The sequence below is a fragment of the Branchiostoma lanceolatum genome, chromosome 18 (genome assembly GCF_035083965.1).
Source record: "Branchiostoma lanceolatum isolate klBraLanc5 chromosome 18, klBraLanc5.hap2, whole genome shotgun sequence".
Classification (NCBI taxonomy): Eukaryota; Metazoa; Chordata; class Leptocardii; order Amphioxiformes; family Branchiostomatidae; genus Branchiostoma; species Branchiostoma lanceolatum.
The window spans coordinates 6,500,928-6,510,987 of record NC_089739.1 but is presented as its reverse complement, the minus strand read 5'-3'; the positions used below and the strand labels follow the sequence as shown (position 1 = coordinate 6,510,987).

General features: G+C 43.4%; 2 protein-coding genes across 2 annotated transcripts; one reads left to right on the top strand and one right to left on the bottom strand.

Moving 5' to 3' along the window:
- Nucleotides 1-764: 764 nt before the first annotated feature.
- LOC136423907 (lathosterol oxidase-like) lies at nt 765-6,989 on the top strand. The gene is made up of 5 exons (XM_066412297.1): nt 765-893; nt 2,037-2,265; nt 3,534-3,666; nt 4,442-4,572; nt 5,399-6,989. The coding sequence occupies exons 2-5, from the start codon at nt 2,056-2,058 to the stop codon at nt 5,762-5,764; spliced, it is 840 nt and encodes a 279-aa protein (XP_066268394.1). The 5' UTR covers nt 765-893; nt 2,037-2,055; the 3' UTR covers nt 5,765-6,989.
- A 298-nt stretch (nt 6,990-7,287) lies between these two features.
- Nucleotides 7,288-9,445, bottom strand: LOC136423908 (perlucin-like protein). Its single transcript, XM_066412298.1, has 3 exons — nt 9,236-9,445; nt 8,244-8,639; nt 7,288-8,093 (listed from the first exon to the last, which is right to left on the bottom strand). Exons 1-3 carry the CDS (start codon nt 9,390-9,392, stop codon nt 8,083-8,085), a joined length of 564 nt encoding a protein of 187 aa, XP_066268395.1. The 5' UTR covers nt 9,393-9,445; the 3' UTR covers nt 7,288-8,082.
- Nucleotides 9,446-10,060: the final 615 nt, after the last annotated feature.

Genomic DNA, 10,060 nt, shown 5'->3' with positions numbered 1-10,060 from the left:
CCCTAAATACCCCGTTTTCGAAAAATCCCGAATTTAAGTACCCCACGAATTTATGTTACCCAACGTTACGTCACCTATCCTGACTGTTACACTACGCTGGCTATAGGGAGAATATCTTAAATACCAGGGGAGTTGGCCACCAGATATGCATAGGGTAACATTTGCCTTTGTACTTCCGAGGGGGAAATGTAACCCTTCCCACTGACTGACTCTCCTGGCCAATTACTCACCCTAATTTTGTCTAATTGCACTATCCGTACCCTCGTAGGAAGGACTGGTGGAGGCTACTCTGAGCCAATGTTTATATTTATTTGTACAAATATGGGTTGGATAAATTGGCCAAACTACGGATAGACTGAATAACATCGATGAAAGAGGAGTTAGCCAGCCATAGACTTACCATGGCGAACTCTTCTGCCATATCATTCAGTCAATTGGGCCAATTTCTACTATTTGTCACGCATCCCATGGAATCTGATGATAGAGACTATTTCAAATGTCTCAACATGCGACATCGCCCGATCACTGATTGACCAATCAGCGTTAGCGTTACTGCATGTCTTAGCGCGGTATAAAGTAGAGCAACACGACCCCATAGGTAGTACAAAGGTAAATGTGGTAAACAAAGAAACAGTCATATTTTCTGACTATAAATTTCATTTTGTAAAGCGAATTTAGTTATTAGAATATATAGATATAGTGTAAATTTTAAGCAATATAAAAGATAAGGGTTTAAACGTAAAACTTGTTGAGCTTATCAAATAAGTTTCTTACACCTTTGTGGTCTCGTTGCTAACCCGACATATTGCGTAATGCGTTTATAGTCGGAAGGTTGATTCTTACGTAGCTTAGCTTCCGAGACGTTTCATCAAGTACTGGTGCTTATGAGAAAGGTAAGGATGCTTTTAAGGTTCTTGACATGGTGTTGTCATATTTTAACATTTATTGTGTATTCGTTCAATTACGTATCAAGAATTAAAGCATCTCACATGCATGAAAGGAGGGAGGGGGGCGTTACTTGACAGAAAATTATGTCGTTGTTTGGCAGCTGTCATCACATTTAGCGTTGTGTATTCTATTCAGACGGACCTTAAAAAACTTGAAACATTTCTCTGCGTTCAAAACTCTTAATTCATTACGGTATACTCTAATAATTCAGACGACGACTGTGTTACAAAACCATGTTTGTTTTGGAAATTCGCTCTACAGGACGATTGACCCATTGACCTGATTGGTGGATAGATAATTGAGTTGATTTCAACGGACACTCCAATGTTTGGTCCTTGGGTCCTTGTGCATGTACATTTGTGTTTAAAAGCAATGTTCAGACACTTGATGACTGTTAGTGTTTTTGGTTCTTCTACGTGCAGAGATTTGAGCACTTACGCTTGAAGCTTTATGTCACCATCTGAAATAACGAATGCAGTCCCTCACAACAGACACTGGGGTCGAAGCCTTGCTCACAGATCCACGTAATTTGATCCGTATGACGAAACAGTGGGGCTGCGCTTCCGCTTGCAGCATGGGGACATGACAGGCATGATCTTGTGCTGATATCAGTACACACGACATAGGATTACACAACAAGAATGAAATGCACAGGGCGAGTAGTACAGTCTCCTGGCTCCTGGGAATCGAACCCGGGCCCGCCAGGTCACAAACTAAATGCACTAACCACTAGACTAAAAGGTCTGGATGGGTTAGACTGCTTGAACCACACTGTTACACTACTCCACCTTTTCTTGTTTAGATTCAGCCTCAAATCTCCCATTTCAATATCCCTGTGCAGCACTTTTGCCATTACTCACAGGGCTGGTGTGGGGAGCACCGAAAGGTACGGGGCCAGAAGTACAGTCTTCTGGCTCCGGGGAATCGAACATGGGCCTGCCATCTCACAAACCCAACGCACTAACCACTAGACTAAAAGGTCCGGACCAGTTTAATAGACTGGCCAGTAAGTGGAATTTGAACCACACTGTGTCAATATTACGATAAATGAATGTCCTATGAATGTTCCCTCTGTTTTCATCCACCAGCCTTGACCTCTGACCCAGCATGGATATCGTGCTGAACTTCGCCGACCACTACATCTTCACGCCATACGTGTACCCGGCGCGATGGGAGGAGACGGACCCCCTGAGACAGTACCTGAGTCTGCTCGTGATCGTGATGGCGGGGGGATACCTGCTGTACTTGAGCACGGCCAGTCTCGGGTACCTGTTCCTGTTTGACAAAAGGCTGCTACAACATCCACAAATGCTAAAGGTATGTTTACTTACTTACACCTATAGATCCTACTGTGTTTTGTGGCAAATCGGGCAGCAAGCTTTCTCCACTCAGTACGGTTTTGGGCGAGGACTTCTGCCCTTCTAAGGGTAATTCCCAGTTGGATATAGGAGATTCTTTTTTCACAACCAGGTAATCTCACCTGCTGACGTTTCGGTGTCTGTCAGACACCTTCTTCAGAGCTTCTGACTGGAGTACTGCTTCTCACCGCTATAAGTAGCCGATGTAGGTGGCGCTTTTGCGGCGAGAACGTAATCCCAAATATGGCTGAGCTTGTATCCCCCCTCGTCTCGGTTCATCACAGGTGATGACTTCCTGATCCATACTGCCTCTTTAATCCAACGAATGCGTCTGTTGTCCTCTCTGTCTATTACTTTGGCCCCCTCCCAGTCAATGACACAGTTGTTTCTGGCAATATGGTCCGTGACTGCAGATTTCTTCTCTTCTTGTTGTGCCTGTCTTTTCTGGGATCTGGTGTACTTGACCGCCTCCATGTCGGTAGCTTCCTTTTTGTGTTCCTTGAGCCTAGTTCCAAGGGTCCTGCCTGTTTCCCCAATGTATACTTCCTTGCAGCTTGCGCATGGGATCTTGTATACACAGTCTGTTTTGACTAGGTCATCGACCTTGTCCTTGGGATGCACCAACAGACTCCTCAGAAAAAAAAAAAAAAAAAAGAATCTCCTATATCCTATATTCTACCAACCTGATGAAATTATTTTCGGAAGTAATTCCCAGTTGGTTTAGCTCCCTCTGTAGAATTTTTCCCCATGTAACTGCAGTCAAGATATTTCTAACATCCCTGAATACTTTCATCGGGTTGGTAAGTCACTGGATAATGAAGTTCTTGACCATAACCAATTGTTTTTGCCCAAACCAACATTTTCTTTAGTGTCACCTTCCTCGAGCTCAGTGACCTACAAGTTCAGACTGGTTCTACTTATACTTTGCACTGTAGCTAGATAGAGGATAGACAGAGAGGAAAACAGGTGAACTTGTTGGATTGAGGAAGTAGTGTGGATCAGAAAATCTGCTCCAGTCATTAACTGGGATGAGGGGGTAGATACACTCAGTCTTGTTTAGGACCACATTCTTCACACTGCAGCAGTAACACCTAGCTGCAGTGGGAAGTAGAACCAGTCAGTATTACCCTGAGGAAGGTTGTCTTAGATAAGTTAGAGTTAGATACCGGTACATGATGTGTTAGTGTGTTTCAGTACTGATGTTTCTAACCAATGTGTTATCTACAGGACCAGGTAAAACTAGAGATCCAGTATGCCTGCTGGTCGGTACCATACATGTCCCTCCCCACATGCGTCATGTTCTTACTGGAGGTACGGGGATACAGCAAGCTGTACGACAATATCGACGACACAAGTCTAGGTACGTTTCTTCTTCATCTTTGCTTGTTTGTTCTGAAGGTTCAGAGTTCAAGTCCCACAGGTGGCATGCCATTGGGTGAGCATCAACAGTCTGGGAGTCATGCCACCTGAAACTGTGACATTTTCAGATGAGAGTTACAGCTATGGTACACTGTTCATTGACTCTGTGTACAGAGCCTTTGTTTTCAGTTTGTTTGTTTGTGTTGGTGTATGTCCATAATTCTTTAAATACACTATACATATAATGTCGTTCCTGTCCTGACCAGTAGATGATTAACTTTTCAACTAGTCTCCTGGCACATACTGTAAATCTTGAAATTTTAGGTTGCATTTATTGTCATGGTAACCACGCCAGCGTGACACCACAAACATGCATGTTCAATGTATCACTTCTGTAGTACAGAATTGCATCAACTTTGAGTTCAAAACACCATAGAAACCTCCTTTCCCCGTCTCTCTCTCTTGGTAGTCCTTCGAAGGTGAAGATGACTGTCGGGTGAGGTAAAACCACCGCGAAATTAAACAAATTTACAGTATGTCATACAATTAGGTTTACAATGTAGCAAATTGACGGCATTTCTGGGACAGTTGTGGATGTATCATGCAAAAATCAGCTGTCTTCTAACAAAAAATATTTTCATAGATGGTCAGTTCTTTCATAGCCGCCTTGAAAATACAACGAAAAAAAGTGTACAACAAATGTGAACCTTTAAGGCTTGTATACTGAATCAATATGCGTTTTCATAACTGTTCCATCCTGTGGTGTCCCTTCCCAGGTTACCTCTCCCTTGCACGCGACGCCATCTTGTTCCTGTTCTTCACGGACATGTTGATCTACTGGATCCACCGCGGCCTCCACCACCGCCTACTCTACAAGACTCTGCACAAACCCCATCACAAGTGGAAGGTAACACTACACCTGGTCAAGCTTTACACTTATACAGCTGTAGCTGTAAGCTGGTCTGTAAGTTAGGGTTGCTGAATTAGAGTCTAAAGTCTCTGCTTCGAATCCCTAGCCGGCTCCAATGCTGTGCCCTTAGGAAAGGTACTTTACACCTATTTCTTTACTCAGCTCAGGTGAAAATGGGTACCTAGCTTTGGTTAGGGGCATCCTCTCTGATGGGTCACAAAGCCGTAGGCCTCAAGGTTGAGAAAAATCCCACTTCGAGCATGATAGATTAAAGAACCCATCACACTTATCGAAAGAGTATGGGTCCATCCCAGTGTGAGCATTTCAAACCTTCTGTGCAAACACTTCGGTCTCCGGGTTGACATCTTGAAAATGTGACAGTCAACTGTTGTGTCAATCCTTCCACAATTGTGGTAAATCTTGATAAAGAAATAAAGAGAGAAACATCACATGTTTTTACATCAAGCATGTAAATATCACATTTATGTCGTCGACCAACCAAATATTTGACAGATTGAACAACGAATTTCCTAGAATTTCAATTTTTCATATGTTTTGTTGTCTTTTAAATCATACTTTTGCATTGTGCATCATCTAACAATTTCGAGGTCTCGCAAAGACCTCAGCCAAATATGAAGACAATCCATATCCAAGTATTCTTGAGTTATCGTGTTGACAGACAGACACATACACTAACACTGTGCAAAACATAACCTTCTTGGCAAGCTGAGGGTCTTAAAAGTCTGATTTTGGTTGCTTAGCGATCACCGTCTAGTGAAAAGAGGGCCAAATAGAATCTTGACATTCCTCCTGTCTGTTTCAGGTGCCCACCCCGTTTGCCAGCCATGCGTTCCACCCCCTGGACGGTTTCGCCCAGTCCTTCCCCTACCATCTCTACCCTTTCCTCTTCCCCCTCCACAAAGGCCTCTACCTCGGTCTCTTCCTCTTCGTCAACGTCTGGACCGTCTCCATCCACGATGGCGACTTCCGCGTCCCCGACACGCTCAAACCGATTGTTAACGGGTCGGCGCACCACACGGACCACCACCTGTTCTTCGACTACAACTACGGGCAATTTTTCACGCTGTGGGATCGGATCGGAGGGTCGTTCCGCGCTCCGTCCGCCTGGGAGGGCAAGGCGCCGATTGATGACATCAACAGAATGGGGGTTAAGGCTAAACAGGGCTAGGTTTTAGAATGAAAACTCGTCTGTGTTTGTTTGATACAATTAAAAAATTTTCAGCTTGGTCCAACACAAGCGAAAGAAACTCACTAAAATTTCGGGCATCTACTACGCCTGATGAATTTTGTTGTCAAACTTTTTTCTTGTGTTGGATCAAGTGAAATACTGTAAAGCTTTTGCCGCAGTTTTATTTTCACGGCATTCATGACACAACAGATGTACGTAAATTTTCCAATGTATTAAAACTGAACTACAGAATTGTTTCAACAGCAAATTTCAAACATTGCAAAAACCTTAACCACCTACCATGAAATAAAGCCATTACCAAAGTAAGCAAATTCACAGTACTGCCAATGAATATGGATGTGTGTGCTTAGATTTTGTTTTGTGTATTGCCTCAAGTGTGGCTTTGTGAGGGGTAATTCCCCATTTGATGATTTAACAGTTAACAAAATGTATCTTATGCTTTAAAGAGGCTCTGAACTCAAAGATGGTGCTGATGTCAAGGCCCAAAGAATGCTTTTATATTTTTCCAGTGCAAAATTTTTATCTTTGTGGTAGGAATAACATGTTTTAACATGTTGAAACGTTATATACTTGAGTGTAAGTCTATTCAGGTACAGTGCCGGTACATTGATGTTTCGGTATATTGGACATAATTTTCATAGTTTTGTACTGGAACCCAGCAACAGTACCCAGCCCTAATTCTGTTGCTTTTGTGCAATTTTTACCTCCAGGAAACTTTTATGTACATGAGCTATAACAATGCACATGGCAGATGGCTGTGTGGTCAATATGACTGTTTCCACCTTAAAGGAAAGTCCATGACGTCTGAGGTACGGTTTGTGGAAATCAAGCTTATAATATATTGACAGCAACACAAAAAGTTAGAATATTTTGTAAACAATGCCAAGACAATAGAATACACATATGAATCTATACATTGTGAATTAATGTATGTGTTACTTGTGTAATGTGTGCTTGTAACAATTTAAAACAGCCACAATTTCTTGTTTTACCTTCAGACTTCTCTCTACATTTGAAATATCATAGATCTGATAATATGAGAAAGTACAGATGTACCACTGCTATAATGTAATGTAATATCAGTGCACCCTAACATGTTGTCATTTAATTTATGCTCAATGTCACAGAAGAATATCAATAATGATATTTGCATGAAAATATTGAGAGACAAGGAAATACAGTACAATACAAGAGATACAGGAAATATTTGTGTCTATACCTGTGTAATTATGTGGAATTCTAAACTCTTGATAATGACAATTCTTCTTGCTTTATAATTGATTGAATAGTACTGGTCTTTACTTAAGCAAGTTACTCTTAGTTTAGAAGTGCAGGAAAACTAAGAATGGTCGCAGAAGTAATTTATGAATACGTGTACGTGTAGATGTAGCTTCCAGTATAAACTTTAAGACTACACTATATTACGAACCCACTGCAGTACCACGGAAATCTAATCATTTTTTTGATAGGTCAAAACCTAACCACATACTAAACTTCACAACAATCCATCCATATATCTTGCAGTAGATATCATTATACATATATACATATATATGTAATAGTCTTTATTTACTTAAGATATTGTTATTCTGTCCATTCTGTATATTTGGAAAATCATTGATTTGGTATTACATGGGAATGTGTATGCCTTGTACTACTGCTAGAACTAGACTATGTAATATCAGGTCATCCTAATGTGTTGTCATCTAGTTTACGCACAATGTCATAGAAGAATATTGATAATGATATTTGCATAAAAATATATGACAAGGAAATACTGTACAATACAAGATACTTTGTCAGCAGGGCTACCCCTTTGTAATAACCACCAATAAATGTCACCCTCCTAAAAGCAGGACCCCTATCGCTCGATTCGTCGGCTCGCCCTACGCGAGCGAGCCAACGAATCGAGCGATAGGGGTCCTGCTTTTAGTATGCTATGCTAGATAAATCCATGGCCATAACTTCTTGATTAAGTATACTGTTCAATGACAAACTCCTTCACAGACGAACGCTACCGGAAACATAACCTTGGTGAAGCTAGGTAAAATGCCCTTCTCCTTAGAACTGAATTTGAATCATTAAGCTATACAAGTTTCAGAGTTAATACAAGTACATCTTAGTTGCTGCATTACAGTAAGGTCGTCATTTTTTGTATCAGACCTTCATCCAAAAAAAAAAGAAAATCCAGTGAAACACTAAGGTACCTTGCTCGCAAGACCACCACCTGCAGTTTTGAAATATTAAACTTTCTGAGAAGCGTCTTGCGGTGGCTGTGAAGTCGGCCTGTCGTCTAGCTAGGCACGTCCTGTAGAGGAAGTAATGAATGAATGAAGAAAGTAAAATAGGGAACGTCTCAGCGACAAGTTTAAGGTAAAAGCAACGGGAATTTGATATCAATATTCAGCCATGTTATCATCTAGAAATATGTCGATAAATGGTGTTTTGAGTGATGTACCTGGAGCGACCTGGCAGATGAAGCCTGCCCCCAAGTTGCAGAGCCAGTCAAACCATTTTACAGCTAGACTTTTGCGTAGGTAAGCGACGCAATATTCATTCCCACGGTGGTTATCTGGTTGTCCCGGATACCACGAGTCGTACTTCCCAAGTGCAGACCCATCAATCCACTCAAACTCTCTTTCCTTACGCCGATCGTGCAGGCCGATCCAGTAAGAAGAATAGCGGGGATTCTGCTGTAAGGAGACTAGGAAATCGTTGGTCTCAGTGTCTCGGGGCATGGCGAGGGTGCCCCCATCTTTGCGACAGGTCTCTGCTGCTTCGCTGAAGGCTTTCATCATGTTGAACGCTTTGAAGCAGGTTCCACGCCACTTCGTATAACCATCGGGACAGGAAACTAGAAATGACCCATTCCCAGAAGAAAGACAGTAAATGTTACAGTTGTAAGAACCAGCATTAAGACATCTAAAAACGTTGTAACAGCCACACATTGCTTTAGAAGAGAACAATATTATAAACTAACCGTAGATCCGAGGTCTTAAACGGGTCATGTATACATAAGCCTGCCACATCTGGTATACACATGTCTAGGTTAAGGAGGAATGTCCCCGGGGGGGGGGGGAGGGGGGGATGGTTTTCTATCCTTGTTCTGCTGACTAACATTCCAAACATTCTTCTGGGATTAAGATTCCTTTAGGCCAATGCCTGTGCAATTCCTAGAATATTTACAAACTGCACACAATACTATACCATTTGGCTCGCCACTAAGGCGTCGCCAAAAAGCTCTACATTGATAAATGATCATTTCAGAATCAGCCCAGTACAAGAAAAGGAATTGACACTTATTCGAGCACTTCCCGTACAGCGTCCCCCCGAGTCCAGGATCCGATGACAGCGAAGTGCAATAATGGCAAGTAAGGAGACGGAAAATATGTTACGCTCGTTACAAATAGTTGGAGGTTTGCCCAGAACTGATCAGGAATGATGTCTCACCTTCTGACAACTTGTAGCGTCTTGATGTTCGAGGGTGTTCCAGTGGTCCAGCAGGGCAGACTGAACCAGGCGGCCCTGGAGGTCCCATCAGGCCTTGGGGCCCTTTCTCTCCTGGAGGTCCGGGTGGTCCGATACACACAGGGCCAGTTGGCCCCATGGCCCCCTTTTCTCCTGGAGGTCCAGTAGGTCCGACAGACACAGGGCCAGTCGGCCCCATGGCCCCCTTTTCTCCTGGAGGTCCAGGAGGTCCGACAGACACAGGGCCAGCCGGCCCCATGGCCCCCTTTTCTCCTGGAGGTCCAGGAGGTCCGACAGACACAGGGCCAGTCGGCCCCATGGCCCCCTTTTCTCCTGGAGGTCCAGGAGGTCCGACAGACACAGGGCCAGCCGGCCCCATGGCCCCCTTTTCTCCTGGAGGTCCAGGAGGCCCGACAGACACAGGGCCAGCCGGCCCCATGGCCCCCTTTTCTCCTGGAGGTCCAGGAAACCCGGCAGACCCAGGGCCAGCGGGTCCCATTTCTCCCGGAGGGCCAGGTAACCCAGGTGGCCCGACAAATCCGCTCACCCCAGTCTGGTTCCCTGAATAGAAAAAAGACTCAATCTTCACCAGAAGCCCAGACGTGTCCGTTAAGCTTGACGGTGCAACCATTCCTAAAGGGCCAAATGACCCTGAGAATCAATATTGATCAATCGAAGAATGGAACTCGTTGCCATCGAGTGCTGTCGGAGCATCCTCATTAGATATCTTTGAATAGCTTTATAGTCAGATATGAAAATATTAAGTGTGGCAGGTCGTTCAGTGTTCAAACGAGTGGATCCCAATAG

Excerpts from the sequence above, each read along its gene's own strand:
- LOC136423907 (XM_066412297.1), top strand. The coding sequence starts at position 2,056 with ATGGATATCGTGCTGAACTTCGCCGACCACTACATCTTCACGCCATAC. Across the intron at positions 3,667-4,441 it reads TATCGACGACACAAGTCTAG|GTTACCTCTCCCTTGCACGC; the intron begins GTACGTTTCTTC and ends GTCCCTTCCCAG. Across the intron at positions 4,573-5,398 it reads AACCCCATCACAAGTGGAAG|GTGCCCACCCCGTTTGCCAG; the intron begins GTAACACTACAC and ends TGTCTGTTTCAG.
- LOC136423908 (XM_066412298.1), bottom strand. The coding sequence starts at position 9,392 with ATGGGGCCAACTGGCCCTGTGTGTATCGGACCACCCGGACCTCCAGGA. Across the intron at positions 8,640-9,235 it reads ACGCTACAAGTTGTCAGAAG|TTTCCTGTCCCGATGGTTAT; the intron begins GTGAGACATCAT and ends GGTCATTTCTAG.